Source organism: Canis lupus, chromosome 37 (assembly GCF_003254725.2).
Source record: "Canis lupus dingo isolate Sandy chromosome 37, ASM325472v2, whole genome shotgun sequence".
NCBI lineage: Eukaryota > Metazoa > Chordata > Mammalia > Carnivora > Canidae > Canis > Canis lupus.
In genome coordinates, this window is record NC_064279.1 from 12,500,519 (window position 1) to 12,518,077 (window position 17,559).

The 17,559-nt window shown below is 40.3% G+C and overlaps 1 protein-coding gene and 1 long non-coding RNA gene across 49 annotated transcripts in view; one reads left to right on the forward strand and one right to left on the reverse strand.

The window, feature by feature from the left end:
• Positions 1-4,585: 4,585 nt before the first annotated feature.
• Positions 4,586-6,340, reverse strand: LOC125754510 (uncharacterized). The gene is made up of 3 exons (XR_007408923.1): positions 6,206-6,340; positions 5,246-5,338; positions 4,586-4,973 (listed from the first exon to the last, which is right to left on the reverse strand). It is a non-coding gene; the product is annotated as an uncharacterized LOC125754510 (long non-coding RNA).
• ABI2 (abl interactor 2) overlaps positions 6,221-17,559 on the forward strand; it is a 119,076-nt gene continuing 107,737 nt past the window's right edge. For all 48 annotated transcript variants that reach the window (XM_025442227.3, XM_025442232.3, XM_025442231.3 and 45 more), the window contains exon 1: positions 6,221-6,355. In XM_025442227.3, the coding sequence (XP_025298012.1) occupies positions 6,239-6,355 (117 nt within the window). In that variant the 5' untranslated portion in view covers positions 6,221-6,238. The remainder of the gene's footprint in view (positions 6,356-17,559) is intronic.

Consider the following 17,559-nt stretch of genomic DNA (forward strand, 5'->3'; position numbering starts at 1 on the left):
GGGAGACAGAGACACAGGCAGAGGGAGATCCTGGGATCATGCCCTGAGCCAAAGGCAGACGCACAACTGCTGAGCCACCAGGCATCCCATTAAATAAAATCTTAAAAAAGAAAAAGAAAGAAATTGTCAAGGTAAAAAAGTTAAACTACACAAAGTATCTTCATGAAGAAGGAAGACATTCTTATTTAATAGTTTCCAAACATTTAATATAAAACGAAGAAAAGGGATAATATTACAGGAACTACTTTTGTGCAGATATGAAACAGCTGGTTTTATTCTCTAGGTGCCATAGATGCTACTCTTTAATATATTTTAAAAATGTATGAGAAAATCCAGTTATACTACATACTGATTGACACTCTTAATAATGTTAAGGATACTAAAGCTAATAGGTTGATGCCATTTAAGACAGAAAATTTTGGGACAAAGTGTTAATAGTGAAAACAACGATTATGGTTAATTAGCATGTCAATGGTGTGCAGAAAGGATCTGAGCAGAAAGTCTGGAGTGAATGGGTATGTCTTATAGATGTTGTAAGACGTGCCATGTAAACAGTTCCATTAAGTAACATTTATCTCTTTAGAGCCCACACAATCAGGCATTGAATTATGTACTTTGCCTTAATTTCTTCAGTTAAGGATAGTTATTAGGATGATATATGTCAGAGGAATTCCACAGACATACTGCATCTTTATTCCAGAAGTATTTGACACTTTTTTCATCAGTTTTATGGCTACAATGATGAAATGTTGAATAGTCTGACTCTTTTAAGGTCCATTCAAAATTGGCCAAATTTGGGGCACCTGCGTGGCGCACCTGCGTGGCTCAGTCAGTTGAGCACGTGACTCTTGATTGCAGCTCAGGTCATGATCTCATGGGTTGTGAGATGGAATCCTTCATTGGGCTCCCTGCTCAGCAGGGAGTCTACTTGAAAGACTCTTTCCCTCTGCACCCCTACCTTGCACACACACTCTCTCTAAAAGTAAATACATCTTTTAAAAAACTGACTAAATTTAAGGTACAGTGGTTCCTCCATCCATAGTTTCACTTTCTGTGGTTTCAGTCACCTGCCATCATCAACTGTAGTTGGGAAGGAGATGCCTAACACTTCATCACAATGCCTACCTCATTCACACACTTTTTTTTTTTTTAAGATTTTATTTATTTATTCATGAGAGATACAGAGAGAGACAGAGGCAGAGGGAGAAGCAGGCTCCTCATAGAGAGCCCAATGTGGGACTCAATCCCCAGATCCACGGTCATGCCCTGAGCTGAAGGCAGATGCTCAACCGCTGAGCCATCCAGGCGTTCCTCATTCATGCACTTAATGTAGGCGTCATCTCACATCATCATAAGAAGGGTAAGTACAGTAAAATATTTTAAGAGAAACCACAGTCATATAACCTTTATTACAGTATAATTGTTCCATTGTTACTTGTTAATTTCTTACTGTGCCTAATTTATGAAGTAAATTTTATCCTAGTTATGTATGTATACGAGAAAACAGCACATGTAGGGCTCCATACTAGCCAAGGTTTCAGACATATACTGGGGGTCCTGGAAAGTATTTCCCATGGATAAGGGGTGGGGGGGAACTATCATATATTGATAGTGGTCTGAGCAACAGATTTATAAGGACAAGCCAACAGGCTCTCTTCTTTGCCTTAACTTATTTAACATAAGGCTATGATGTACCCCAAAATCTTGCTTATCAGATCTGTAGATGATGTAAAACAAGATTATTTATTTCAAGAGATGGTAATGAAGGGATGCCTGAGTGGCTCAGTGGTTGAGCGCCTGCCTTTGGCCCAGGGTGTGATCCTGGAGTTGGGGGTTTAAGTCTTGCATCAGGCTCCTTACAAGGAGCCTGGTTCTCCCTCTGCCTGTGTTTCTGCCTCTTTCCCTGTGTCTCTCATGAATAAATAAAATATTTTAAAAAAAGAGATGATAACAAGGATTAAAATTGGGGGCAAAGCCAAGGTATAGCTTATGAAAAACTGTAATTTGATTTTTAAAAGAATCAGCTGTACTTGTCATTAGTGGGTTAATATGTAAAAAAATCTAGGAATGTTTAGTGCTTACTTTGAATCAAGCTGATGATAAAATTGTTTAAAATGTGTTACCTTGGGCAGTACTAATAAAAATATTTGCTTTGATTTTGGGAGATAATAGTTTCACTGAACTCTTAGAAAAATAATCCATCTTCAAGGTGCCTGGGTGGCTCAGTCAGTTGAGTGTCTGACTTGGTGTTGGCTCAGGTCGTGATCTCGGGGTCATTGTCAAACCCTAAGTCAGGCTCTGTGCTCAGTGGGTAGTCTGCTTGAGATACTCTCTTCCTTTTCCCTCTGGCCCTCCTCTGCTCATGTGGGTGCACGTCCGTGGGTGTGTGGGGGTGGTGATGGAGAGGGTGAGGGAGAGTGAAACTTAAGCAGATTCTGCTCTGAACATTGAGCCTGACATGGGGCTTAATCTCACAACCATGGCATCAGGATCTGAGCTGAAACTAAGAATTGGATGTCCAACTGACTGCCCTATCCAGGAGCCTCAAGAAGTAAATCTTTTAAAAAAAGAAAAAGAATCCCTGTTCATTTTAGGAAAGATGAGCAAAACCAAAAAAACCTTACAGTCCCACCACTCAGATAATATATATGCACACGATACATGTATTTTTTTGTTTTCCTTTTTGCTTAAATTATCTTAGCAGCAGCAGATGTATATCTATATCCTCGGATCCTTAGATTCTGCTGAGTGGTTTTCTGTTTTTGTTTTTTACGTTTTAATTTTAATTCCAGTTAGTTAACATACAGTGTTATATTTGTTTCAGGTGTACAATATAGTGATTAAAACTTCCATACGACACTGGGTACTCATCATAAGTACATGCCTTAATCCCCATCACCTATTTACCCCCCCTTCTCCTCTGGTGACCATCAGTTTGTTCTCTAAAAACAGTCAGTTCTTGGTTTGTCTCCCCCCCCCCCTGCTCATTTCTTAAATGCTACACATGAATGAATCATATGGTATTTGTCTTTCTCTGACTGAATTATTCCACTTAGCATTATACTCTCTAGTTTTAGCTATATTGTTGCAGATGGCAAGATTTCATTCTTTATGGCTAATATCCCATTATATAGAGATGATACATGTTATATCTTTATCCATTCATCAATTGATAAACATCTGTGCTGCTTTCATACCTTGGCTATTGCAAATAAACATCGGTGTGCATGTATTCCTTTAAATTCGTGTTTTTATATTTTTAAAAATATTTTATTTATTCATGAGACGTGGGGAGGGGGCAGAGACACAGGCAGAGGGAGAAGCAGGCTCCACGCAGGGAGCCTGACGTGGGACTTGATCATGCCCTGGGCTGAAGGCAGGCCCTGGGATCATGCCCTGGGCTGAAGGCAGGCACCCAACTGCTGAGCCACCCAGGCATCCTGATGCTTTTGTATTTTAGGGGTAAATACCCAGTAGTGTGATTGCTGGATCTAGGGTAGTTCTCTTCTTAACTTTTTTGAGGAACTTCCATGTTTTCCAGAGTGGCTGCACCAGTTTGCATGCCCACCAACAAGAGGGTTCCTTTTTCTCTACAACTTCACCAACACCTGTTGTTTCTTGTGTTGTTGATTTTAGCCATTCTGACAGGTGTGAGGTGGTATCTCCTTGCTTAGTGGTAGATTCCCAGCTGCCAGAAATTTATAATCATAGACCTTCAGAGCCAGAAGGGCCATCTCATCAGCCATTACCTGGAAACTTGTTAGAACTATAATTTGGGCCAGACCAACTGGATCAGAAACCCTGGGTGTGGGCTCAGCAATCCTGTAGTTTAACAAGCCCTCCAGGTGATTCCACTACAGACTGAACTTTGAGAACCGACCTGATTTAAACCCTTTGATTTTTTTTTCAGATAAAAAAGCTAAGATCCAAAGAGGTTGTCACAAGCCAGCTTAAGAAAACAGCAGAATCTTCAGGCAGGGATTCCTAGGATGACCATCATCTTTCAGGGAGACCTGTTTATTGGGCTAATTGCTAAACAGTATTTGAAAATGCCAGGTGGAAATAAGTGTAATACAGTCTGTTTACCACTTAACTCACCTGGTGGGCTTGTTATAGTTCAACAGTAGCCTTTTAACTCACTTTAGTCTGAAAGAAAAGTTTTATCTGTTTTGCTCAGCTTGATTATTCATGTTTCTTATTCCTTGAAGCAAGTTTATATATTATTTAAGTAACTGCCCCATTCTGTCACCACTGCCTTCTAATCAATCTCTAGTGTGGACCCTACAGCTTTCATTTTTAACACACTCCTTACACTTAAGTTTGAGAACCACTAATTCAGGGGATCCCTGGGTGGCTCTGTGGTTTGGCGCCTGCCTTTGGCCCGGGGTGCGATCCTGGAGTCCTGGGATTGAGTCCCACCTTGGGCTCCTGGTATGGGGCCTGCTTCTCCCTCCTCCTGTGTCTCTGCCTCTATCATAAATAAATAAATCTTAAAAAAAAAAAAAAAACAACAAACCACTAATTCAGATGTTTGAAGTGACTAAGAAAAAGAAAACAAAAACAAAAAAAACAGATGAATTGGACCAACATTTTCAATATCCTTTAATCTTGGTTCCACACTGAAAATTCAAAATAATTTGTTAATGTGTAGATCATCATATAGTGAATAGAACAACACCAGAGACTGCTCCAGAAATTTGTAATGGCATTGCAAATTATTTTTTGAAAAAGTATAGAATACAGTTTCCTTATTATCCGGGGGCGGGTGGAGTGGGAATCACTGTAGGAGGGCCAAGACATCACAAAAGCAAGAACAAGAGTTGAAATAATGGATCCTGGGACACTTGGGTGGCTCAGTGATTGAGCATCTGTCTTCGGCCCAGGGCGTGATCTGGGGTCCCGGGTTCGAGTCCCGCGTCGGGCTCCCTACATGGAGCCTGCTTCTCCCTCTGCCTCTCATGAATAAATAAAATCTTAAAAGAAAAAGAAAAAAAAAGAAAGAAATAATGGATCCTGTTCTGAACTACCAATGTGGCCAACCCTGACTTTCCACGGCACAAATTAAGGTCACGGAGAGAGCTCAGGAGTGGCCTGAAATTTCAATTTTTTAAAGATCGCATTGTGTGGAGCAGTCAGGATGTAGGGAAACAGAGACAGTATCTGGGGAACGAGAAGAGCCCCGCAAGATCAAAATGATCTACCTTGAATTTCTGTAGCATTTCTACGTTTTTCAAGGCGCTCTCACCTCAACGTTTACTTCATCCATGTCCCAGTCCTGTGAGGAAGGAGATTTTTGCAGCAGCAAAATACATTTTTTCTAGACTTTTAAATACTGGACCTACGAAGGAAATACGAAGGAAAAAAAAGGGGGGGGGGGCGAGGAAGTTGACAGAAGGCGAGAAATGACAGAAAAGGCCGTCCCTGAGGAGGCGAACGGGGGAGAGGGCGAGCCTCAGGCCGAGGCCCGGCGCGCGGGGAGCCTGGCGGCGCTCGGAGGGCAGGAAAATCCTGGGCGCACGACCTTTGGGATTAGGAAACTGGAACGTGCTTATCTGTACCAAAGAGGCTGGATGGAGTCAAAGAAGAGGAAAATGGAAAGCGAGGGGGCACTTAGAGCCGCGCCGAAGTTCTGTGGGCTCCTCTTCTCAGGTCCCGTGACCCCGGGGCTCGGCCTCAGGTGGGGAACGGCGCCCAGCGGCGGCGCGGGCGGCGCGGGCGGCGCGGGAGGGAAGGCAGCGGAGCCGCCGCCCGCACCGAGGAGGCCGCGGCGGACACGTCCCGAGTCACGCAACTGGCGGGGGCCGAAGGGTTAACGGCGCGCCCGGCTCCCGCGCGCTCCCGGCCCCACGGCCGCCGTCGCTAGGAGACGCCGGCGGTGGGGGAGGGGCGGCGCGGGCCGCGCGGCCGAGGGTGGGAATCTTTTTCGGGCGCCCGGGGGCGGAGGGGAGGGAGCGCGCGTGCGCGCGCCCGGCGGTCCGTCCGTCGCCGCGGTGACCGTCCTCCGAGGCCGTCGGCTCGCGCCCCGCCCCGCCCCCGCCCCGCGGCCCCCTCCCCTGTGGCGCGCCGGGGAGGGGGGTGTTTCTCGCTCCTCCCGAGTTGCCGCCGCCGCCGCCGCCGCCGCCGCTCCTCCTCCTCCTCCTCCTCCTGCTCCTCCTCCCCCTCCTCTCCCAGTCTTGGGTTTCCCAGGCGCTGCCGCCGCCGCTACCTCTGCGGTCTGTATGAGGAGGAGGATGTGAAGATGGCGGAGCTGCAGATGCTGCTGGAGGAGGAAATCCCGGGGGGCCGCCGGGCCCTCTTCGACAGTTACACGAATCTGGAACGGGTGGCGGATTACTGCGAGAACAACTACATCCAGGTGCGGAGCCGGTCCCGGCCGGGCGCGCGGCGGGGTGAGGGGGGGCGGGGGGATCCCCGGGGCCGGGGCCGCGCGCCTGAGGGGGGCCGAGGCCGCGGCGGGGCCGGGGAGCAGGGCGGGAGCTGGGGCCGGGACTTGGCCAGAAGCCTCCGGCTGCGGGAGATTGTGGCTTTGAGACACCTTAAAACGCCCCGAATCAGCCCTCGGTGCGGGGCGTGCGTGTGTGGTGTCCCCGCCTCTCCGCTGCTTCTCCCCCTCGGCCGCCCCCGCACGCGGCGCCCGGCGGGGCTCGCGAGGGCGGAGGAGGCGGACGGTGTGGTTTCTTGGATTTGACAGAATTCGGTTCCCCCCTAGGGCAGGGGTGTGCGTGTGTGTTTGTGTGTGTGTGTGGGGGGATTGATGGATGCCCCCTCCCCCTTCCCTCAGGCTCTGGAGGATTTTTAAGGGGCTCTGTTGCTGCAGAGTAAAGTGCCTCAGTTTTATAGTCCTATAAAGGCCTCGAGGGGCTGGTGATTTTGTTTATTTTATAGTTTCTAATCGGGGAATACAGTAGGAGAGCAGTTGCCTCTTGTTGGAAGTTACTGCCATTTTCCTCCCTATAGAGATTGAGAAACTGCACGGTAATAAGCATCTCCTCTCCCCCCTCCCCCCCCCATTCCCCTTTAGCAGACTTAATTTTCCTGTGGGGGGAAAAACTGTATTTTTCAGCCAGGATTAGGAGAGGATCCTCATGGTTTAATTTTTCCCTGAGATGGTTGGTTTGGCGCGGGGGCTCCTAGGGGTAACGCTGTTTCTCTGTGTGGAGGTGGGGTGTCTTGGGGGAGATGAGATCCAGCTGCGCCTGGATGAAGCAAAAGAGTCTTCGGCCTAAAAAAAAAAAAATCCTTTAAAAATGATTTGGGAGGAGAGGTTAAAGCACACAGTTTGCAAATACAGCATCTTTTGTTTTTCTCTATGGTTGATTTTTCTGAATCCCAGGTTCTACCTCCATTTTTTCCCCCTTCCCATTTAAATTCTCTTGGGATGAAGATGGAAATGGAAGAAGTATGTTATTTTTTTTTTTTTCACTATCCCCCCCCCCCCACCTCCGTCTCTCCAGGCATCCTTCTTAATACAGCTATATTGTGAAACATTCTTCACTCTTAGTGTAAACTAACTAAATAAATAGGTATTAGAATGTATAGGTTCATAAATTTTGTAAGGATGCATAAATAACTAAGGATTTGTTAGATTTTACTTGATTGGATGTATACCGAACTCTGTATTCTCTTGTACGGATTACTGGTGTTGGAGAAGGAACCAGATATAATCCAAGGTTTTTCCCTCCCAAAGAGGGAAAGTATGGCTAGTAGGAACTGAAAAAATGTGTCTCGGGTCAAAGATGCATGCAAAAAAAAATACAGTGGTCCATATTTGGAGGGTGCTTTGCTAATTCTGAGTGGGATAGGAAAGAGGCAAATGTTGAGTTGCTCAGTTTTCCACTGAATATATTAAAAAATCTTCTGTAGCCTGGCACTGTGTAAAGGGTTGATGATACTCACCTAGTGTCTCCGGAATTTCATAGTGTAGTTAATAGGAGAGGCTGATCTGTGAGCAAATGAATAATGTAGTGTGTCAATTCATACTCTGTAAGGGACTGAAGGTAGGAAGAAGGACTGGAGAAAGCTATACTATTCTCAGGAAATTCACAGTCTCTAGGAGAGGCAAATCTAAAAGGACTGACCTGATAATTCCATTGCCTCTTGCAACATATTATGGGATTATAGGTCAGAAGAGACATTGAGAGTGAAAAAGTGATTTGGTAGCCGTTAGTGCCATAATAATAATAAAAAGAGAAACAGATTTGTCTATTCTTTGGAAAATAATTTTTATTTTTTTATTTTTTTATTTTTTTAAAATTTTTATTTATTTATGATAGTCACACACAGAGAGAGAGAGAGAGAGAGAGGCAGAGACACAGGCAGAGGGAGAAGCAGGCTCCATGCACCAGGAGCCTGACGTGGGACTCGATCCCAGGTCTCCAGGATCACGCCCTGGGCCAAAGGCAGGCACCAAACTGCTGCGCCACCCAGGGATCCCCGGAAAATAATTTTTATTGTAATTTGAAGGTATAGTTTTTATTAGATTACAGTTAATACATAAAGGTAAAGTATATGGATTAATAAAGCTGAGAGGTTAAAGGGATTGAGTCATCTTTTTAAATATTTTGTACATTTCATCTAGTTGAAAAGAACATTACCACCACCATTATCTGTTTTAGCAATAGGAATAAAAATTTAGTGTGGTGGCATTTTAAAACTCATAGTATAGATATTAATAGAAATGGATTTAAAATATTTTTTCAATTTAGCAACTAAAATAGATTTTACACTTTAGATTTTACACCCTAGGTTATCATCTGTTTCATGATGCAGTGGGTATATTATTGGTGTTTTTCTCTTCCCAGATGACAGCTCTTGCATGATTTGTTTGTAGTAAAGTTGATAAATAGAACATGCTGATAGTGGATTTATGCTGACCCAGCTGTACATTTGACCCAACTGGCTCTCCTTGTGACCAGAGAACTGACCAGCAGGGGTTTTGATGCTGCCTCTAACCCTGCAGTAGATGAAAGTTAATTCATTGGATATATGATCACATTGTCAGTTTAGCCTTGTTAGAGCGTCATGCCCTAATCACAAGCTTGGGTTAACTATCAGTTTAGCCTTGTTAGAGCATCATGCCCTAATCACAAGCTTGGGTTAACTGACGCTCATTTTATTTTGTGGAAATGTAATTTTTGACAGTAAAGTAGAAAAAGATAAATCTGTTGATTGTATATGGCAAAGGGTAAAGTTCTTTGTTCAGTGCTCTTAAATAGCTGGTTTTAAGCATAGGAATATCCAAATAAATACGTTAAATAAGAATATTCTAAATGTGGATTATATTTAGTGTGAAAATTGAGCAAAGGAAGGAAAAATGATTGTGCTGTCCTTCTGGAAACAACTGTGTTTAAATTGTTCCTAATAAAAACCTCCTTCAGATATATTATCAGCATTAAGAGTGACTAGGTATTGCCTGTTTTAACACACACAAACACATGTATAGCAATGTTGTCAGTAGTAGTTTTGCAGGTTACTAATGCAGTTGATGTTAAAAATTTTAAGATCATCTTTAGTAAAAATTTAAATGGTTTTCTTTTTTCAACCTCTAGAAAAAGTGATAGTAAAAATATTCTAAAATGATGGTAAAAAGTTATAACTAACATTTGCTGATATTTACCTGATTGATTTTATTTCTTATTTGTAAAAAAGGACTTAGTAATTGTTAAGGATTTTTTAAAAGATACATGTAAGATCTGTGTGTCTTTTTTTCATTTATTAATATAAACATTGATACCTAATCTAAGAAGTATTCAGAAGTTTTAAACAATGTTTTGATTGACTTGGAACTTACATTTTTACAAGTAGAAGGATTTTAATGAGTTGCTTTAATGTGTTGGTAGATGAAATAAATTTATAGTTTTTTTTCTAGAGTAGATCTGAGAAACTTATTTTTCCTTTATTGAAAAGATATATTTATTGGGATGCCTTGGTGGCTCAACAGTTGAGCATCTGCCTGAGGTTCAGGTCCAGGGATTGAGTCCTGCATCAGGCTCCCTGCAAAGGGCCTGCTTCTCCCTCTGCCTACGTCTCTGCCTCTTTCTCTGTGTCTCTCATGAGTAACTAAATAAAATCTTAAAAATATATATATTTGTTTGAGAGAGAGAGAGGATAAGCATGTGTGCCTGGGGAGGGGGAGGGCAGAAGGACAGGGAGACAAGCAGACTCCCTGGTTAGTGAGGAGTCCCACTCAGGGCTGGATCCCAGGACCATGAGATCATGACATGAGCTGAAAATGAGAGTTGGACGTTTGACTGACTGAGCCACCTGGTGACCTTACATTTTTCCTTTTGTTAGATAAAATAGTTATTGCTTTTTGTGAGTGATAATTCACATTAGATATATAATAAATCCCATTGTCCATCACTTGGAGTATGAGCAAAATCATCCAGTAACATGGATTTGCTCAGAACAGAAATTAAAAATGTGTCTTAGGGGAAGCCTGGCTGCCTCAGTCTGTAAAGCATGCAGCTCTTGATCTCAAGGTCATGAGTTAAAGCCTCATGTTGGGCATAGAGCTTACTTAAAAAAAATAAGAAAATAAAAAATACTTAATAAAAAATATTTTCAAAACATGTACCTTAAGTCTTATCTGATTTTTTTTTTTTATTTTGGATAATAGGAAAGATGTCATTAGTGGCTTCCCTTTTTCATCTTTATCAATAAGGATACTCCCAGAATTCATTAAAAATTGTGTGAAAAGTTTATAAGAGCTAATAGAAGCATGGCTTGTTACCAGATTCATTAAAAAGTAATAAACAATATAAAGATTTAAAATTGTTATTTAATAAAAACTATTAGAATACATACTCACTGTTGAAAAATTATTAGGAAAAATTAAGGAAGAAACTTAAAATTGTCCAGTCATTTTGCATATGTGTCTGGTATTTACATTTTTAAATCTTTGCTATACACAACTATATATCAAAAATGGGCTCATGTTATTACCTCTGTACCTTTCTTTAAAAATAAATTTTATTATTTTCATTGTAAAGATTTTATTTTTAAGTACTCTCTCCGGACAGTGTGGGGCTTGAAGTTATGATCTGGATATCAAGAGGTTTATCTTTATGTATTTGAGTTCTTCTCACAAATAGAAGAATCTTAAAGTCACCTAGTGTAGAGGAGAAAGTCATTTGAGAGTAGATAACTTCAGGACCAATATTTATATCATTCCCTATAACTTTTGTCTTTTACTTCCACAGAGAGGAATGAACCACATAAGTGGACACCAGACTGAGTTTCCCTAGATTGAAGTGACTTAATTCAGCAGGATTTGATTAAGGTTTATCATCCTCAGAGAAACTAGTCCTAACAGATATTTGGTAATTGAATTTTTAGTAATAACCCAATCATTATCAAGAGCTTTGATAACATTGTGAACACAGACTAAATTATATTTGAACCCTAACTCTTTTTTTTTCCCTAACTCTTTTTTTTTATTTTTATTTTTATTTTTTTTAAATCTTTATTTTATTTTTATTTATTTATGATAGTCACAGAGAGAGAGAGGCACAGAGACACAGGCAGAGGGAGAAGCAGGCTCCATGCACCGGGAGCCCAATGTGGGATTCGATCCCGGATCTCCAGGATCGTGCCCTGGGCCAAAGGCAGGCACCAAACCGCTGCGCCACCCAGGGATCCCCCTAACTCTTTTTTATAATTAAAGTTAAAATAATAAAATAATAAAATAATAAAATAATAATTAATATATAATTAAAATAATTTTTTAGAATTTTGTCATCTGTGTACTTTCTACCCCATGGTACTTAATTGGCTTCTTAATTCCGTTTATTGATCCAAGGACTGAGATTGCATTTCATTTTGCCCTACCTTGAAGAACTTCTTGGTATGAAATTACCCTTTACTCAAACAATTCATAAACTCTCCTTTACTTTGACTTCTTACTGTGGTATGATTAATGTTTGAATATGTGATAGGCTTACTTTACTCAGGGTCATCTTTTTTCTCCCAGAGAATAGTTAATAACCAGATTGATCTACTTTTGTGTAGAATATACCATGGAGATATTTTTGAGCATGGGATCCTTCTGGTGTTACTTTCCTTTTAAAATGGAAGGAATTATTATTATTATTATTATTATTATTATTATTTATTAATTTATTTATTTACTTAAGATTTTATTTATTCATGAGAGACAGAGAGAGAGGCAGAGACACAGGCAGAGGGAGAAACAGGCTCCATGCAGGGAGCCTGATGTGGGACTCGATCCCGGGACTCCAGGATCACGCCCTGGGCCAAAGGCAGGCGCCAAACCGCTGAGCCACCCAGGGATCCCCTGGAAGGAATTTTAATAGCATGCAATGGCAGTGTGTCTAAATGTAATCTCAGTGAATGAATGGAAATATCCTGAAAATTAGACTATTTGTGGACTTTGACAGCTTATGATTGAATTTTTATGGGATTTCTTAATAGATTGGTCTCATGAAGTAGCAAGTGGGACAGTACCTACTTTGAATTTTTTCATTTACTTTGTGTTCTTCATATATAAATCTTCTAGAGGATAGAGTCATGTCTTTAAAAAAATTGGCATTTTGTCCAAAAATCAATTGAAATGTGTGTGGGTTGGTTTTGGGTTCTGTTTTGTTCCTTTGATCTTTGTGTATACACTTTGTTCATATCAGGCTATAGCTTTATACTAAGTCTTGATGTCAAGTAGTGTGAATCTGCTTTTTTTTTTTTTAAGATTTTATTTATTTATTCAAGAGAGAAACACAGAGAGAGAGAGAGAGAGAGAGAGAAGCAGAGACACAGGCTGAGGGAGGAGTAGGCTCCTTGCAGGGAGCCCGACGTGGGACTCAATCCTGGGTCTCCAGGATCATGCCCCGGCTGAAGGCTGCCCTAAACCGCTGAGCCACCGGGGTGCCCTGCTACTTTGTTCTTTGTCAGAATTGTTTTGTCTTTTCTAGGTCCCCTGCTTTTTATTTTATATTTTATTTTTAAAATTCATGAAAAAGACTAATTTATATATTTATTCATGAGAGATACAGAGAGAGGCAGAGACACAGGCAAAGGGAGAAGCAGGCTTCCTGCCGGATTCTGGGATCATGCCCTCAGCCAAAGGAAGACTCTCAACCACTGAGCCACACAGGCACCCCACTCACCCACCCCCTGCTTTTTAAATAAATGTTTTAGAATCAGCTTTTTAATTTCTGCAGCCCTACTGGGATTTTGAATGGAATTGGAATGAATCTGTAGATCATTTGGGGACAAATTGATACTTTGACAATATTGAGTCTTCCATTCTATGGATTTGGTATTTTTTCTGTTTATTTAGGTCATCTTTGATTTCTCTTGTCATTATAGGCCTTAGAATACAAATTTTGCACATATATTGTTACATTTATCCCTAATTCTTTCATGATTTTTGGTGCTATAGTAGATAGTACTGTTTTTAAAATTTTCAGTTTCCATTCATTACTAGTGTTACAGAAATAAGATTGATTTTTGTATATTGATCTTTTTATCCTATGACTTTGCTAAATTTATATTTTAAATGTAATAGCTTTTGTTGAAGATTTTGTGTGTGTGTGTGTGTGTGTTTTTATGTAGACAGTCATGTTATCAGCAAATAAAGGTGGCTTCAATTATTCCTTTCTAATTTTTTTCCTTTTATTTCCCTTTTTTGCCTTATATCACTGTTCAGGACTTCCAATATGATGTTGAATAAGAATGGGAATGGTGAGAACCTATGTTCTTCACTTTTTTTCAGTTTTAGAGGGAAAACAGCTAATCTTTCACTGTTAAATATGAAAATAGCTTTAGGTTTTTTGTGGATGCCCTATGTTAGATTGGGGAAGTTCTCTTTTATTCTTAGTTTGCTGAGAAAGTTTTTTTTTTTTTTTTTTTTCTAAAAAACCATGAATGGATGTTATATTTTATCACATGCCTTTTCCATACCTACTAAGATGTTCATTTTACTTTTAGTCTGTTGATAAGGTGAATTGTTTGGTTACAAAATGTATTTTAGAAAATTGTACTTATAGAAAGTTTGATCAGTGAAGTAATATGCATTTTGAATTCTAGACCATTTTTCTTTTACAAGAAATGGACATATATAAATGTCTAGAAATTTGCTACAATAAACAAGCTTGGCTAAACAGGAGTACATTGTAATTGGACTGCTATTTACTCTGCTATATGCTATATTTTTTGTGTGCAGAAGGACTGTTTATAAAAGCTTACAGCATTGTTTAAACTCATTTGTTTTCATGTTGAGATCACTAAAATAGTTATCTAAAAACTGAGAATATGATATGGGTTAAATAGCGGTTTTGAAGTTAAATACTATTATGGAGATCCCTGGGTGGCGCAGCGGTTTGGCGCCTGCCTTTGGCCCAGGGCGCGATCCTGGAGACCCGGGATCGAATCCCACATCGGGCTCCCGGTGCATGGAGTCTGCTTCTCCCTCTGCCTGTGTCTCTGCCTCTCTCTCTCTCTCTCTGTGACTATCATAAATTCTCTCTGTGACTATCATATATAAATAAAAAAAATAAATAAAAAAAATACAATCCACTTAAAAAAAATAAATAAATACTATTATGTATTGAAGATAATTTTAATTTTAGTGGCCATGTGACTGGGAGTTTATTTAACCTCTCCAACTCAGTTTTCTTATCTAAAAGATAGTATAATTACAGCAGCTACTTTATAGAGTAGTTTTGAAGATTAAGTGAGTTAATATAGCTAATACAATACATGTTTAATCAAATCTAAGATTATCAGTTTTTAAGATACACCATTATTTTATGTGCCACTAAATTAATGAACACTGCTTCGTAAACACTTAAAATACTGCCACTTGACTGACGCAGTTCATTTCGATTTCGATTATGTTAAAATATGAAAAAATATCCTACAATGAAATATGCTGTTTGCTTTTATGATAATCATTATTAATGATGAAGATTTAAATATTTTGTCATCTTTTTACCCTGCTCTTTTGTAGTATGTCTTTGGTTACTTTTTTAATTTAAAGGATTTTGATAGGATGAAATATGATTATATTTGAGGTTCAAAGATGCTAGGCGGTGCTAGGATTTTTTGCATGCTAGTTTCCCATGTCCTGTTTATTTTTATTTGTTTTTGTTTTTTAAACTATTTTATTTATTCATGAGAGAGAGAGGCAGAGATATAGACAGAGGGAGAAGCAGGCTCCATACAGAGAGCCCAGTGTGGGACTTGATCCCGGAACTCCAGGATCACACCCTGAGCCGAAGGCAGATGTTCAGCCGCTGAGCCACCCAGGCGTCCCTGTTTTTATTGTTTTTAATTTAAAAAAAAAATTTTTTTTGTTGCAGTTTTTAGAAAGTAATCTTTGCATTCACCATGGGGCTCAAATTCACAATCTGAGATCAAGAGTCATGTACTCCACTGATTGAGCCAGCATGGTACCCCCACATGTCCTGTTTAACTACGAATATATGATGGCAGTATTTTTCTAGTTAAACAAAATTTCACAGCTTTTTGCAACTAAAATGTATTCCATAATGTTGTGGTTCACATTCATAAATAGTTGTAATTTAATAGTGATATACTAACTAGGGATTCCCTGGGTTCAAAAGCTTTATCCAAAAACTGAATAATTGCTTTAGAGTGATATTCTTTTTTTTTTTTTTAAGATTTTTATTTATTCATTCATGAGAGACACAGAGATAGGGAGAGGGAGAAGTAGGCTCCCTATGGGGAGCCTGATGCAGGACTCGATCCGAGGACACCACCTGAGCCAAAGGCAGATGCTTAACCACTGAGCTACCTAGGAGTCCCTAGAGTGATATTTCTTAACTTTTTATGCCTCATGCCCTCTTTTGATAAATACAAAAATCAACCTACCTTCCTTCTTTTATATCCATTTTATGATTATATACTGACTTAGAGCATAACCATTGTAACTTTCAGCTTCTCCAGCATTTTGCCAAGATGGAGGGATTTAGGTGAGTTGGGCCTTCTAGAGTTTATATCAGGGTGACAAATTTGGCAAAGTCCAGAGGTTCATGGAGGAGTCTTCAGATGATATATCACCAGATATTGTATTATCATTTAGTTTATGACCACTGTAGCTCCTATTTTGAACTTATGTGTATAAGGCCATTTGTTTAAAATGTGAAGACATTTATTTAACTTGACACAGTATCTTTTGAGTATACAACCTTATAGTCCTATGGTATTACTTTCAAACTTTGAAGGAGATTTTATTATAATACAAAAAATCTGATACTGCAGACAATTCTTAATTTCTAAACATTCAAACTGTTATATTAATTTTCTGTTGCTGTTATAACAAATTACCACAAATTTCAGCAGTTTAAAACAACACAAATTTATTGTTTTATAATTCTGGAGGTCAGAAGTCTACAATGGACCACAGAATTATGTTCTTTCTGGAGGCTCTAGGGGAGAATCAATTCCCTTGCCTTTTCCAGATTCGAAAGGCTGTCCACATTCCTTAACTCATGAACCTCTTTCAGATTCCAAGCCACCAATGGCATCACTCCAACCTCAGCTTCTGTTTTCACATCTTTTTCTCTCCCTGCTTCCATCATCACATTCCCCTTTGCTCCCCTTGCTGGGTTGTCACGTTGCCTTCTGACTCTGATCCTCTGCTCCTTTATAAAGACCCACTTTGCGCCCACTCTGATAATCTTTCCATCTTATGTAAGGTAACATATTCACAGGTGCCAGGAGATTAGGATGTGCTCATCTTGGGAGAGGGAGCATTATTCAGTCACAATATCTGAACATAACTTTTCCTTCCTGTATCAATAAATGGCAAGTCTAACCCCCTTGATACCTGAGCCCCAAACCTTGGTACTATCCTTGACCCTTCTCTTTTGCATTGGATAACAGATAACTTTATCTTCATGTGTCTAGATCTGACTACCACCACCTCTACTGCTACCAGCCTGGTCCAAGCCACCATTATCCCTCAGTTATAGCAATAGTTAGAGTGATCTTTTAAAAATCTTAGATTATGTTCATTTCAAAACACTCAGAGACTTCCTTTCTCACTCAGCATAAGAACTCTCTAGTTCTTGTAGGCCTTAGTAGTGCTGACAAGCATCAATGATCTAGCTTTCTAGTCTTGACTCCTAATTTAATTCTTCTCCTTTGCTTATTCTATTCCTGCCACTTGGCCTCTTTTTCTTGAACATAATAGGCAAACTTCTGTCTCAAGACTTTTTTAGAGAGAATGTGTGTGTGCACATGCAAATGGCGGCGAAGGCCTGTAGGAGGGAGCAGTGTGAGAATATCCTAAGCAGGCTCCACTACCATCATGGGGCCCATTGCAGGGCTAGATATCAAGATCCCAAGATGGTGACCTGAGCAGAGATCCGTCAGTCAGTTAACTGACTGAGCCACCCAGTCTCCCTCCTTTTTTTTTTTTTTTAAGTAAGCTCTGACCACTTTTATTAAAGGAAAAATTTTGTGAGAATTATTTTTCACTAGTCTGTTCTGGCGTGCTTCTAATGATATCAGAATCACCTGGGTCCAGTGACAGCCCGTGTACATACTCTATAGTATTTACCACATGCTTGCCCAATT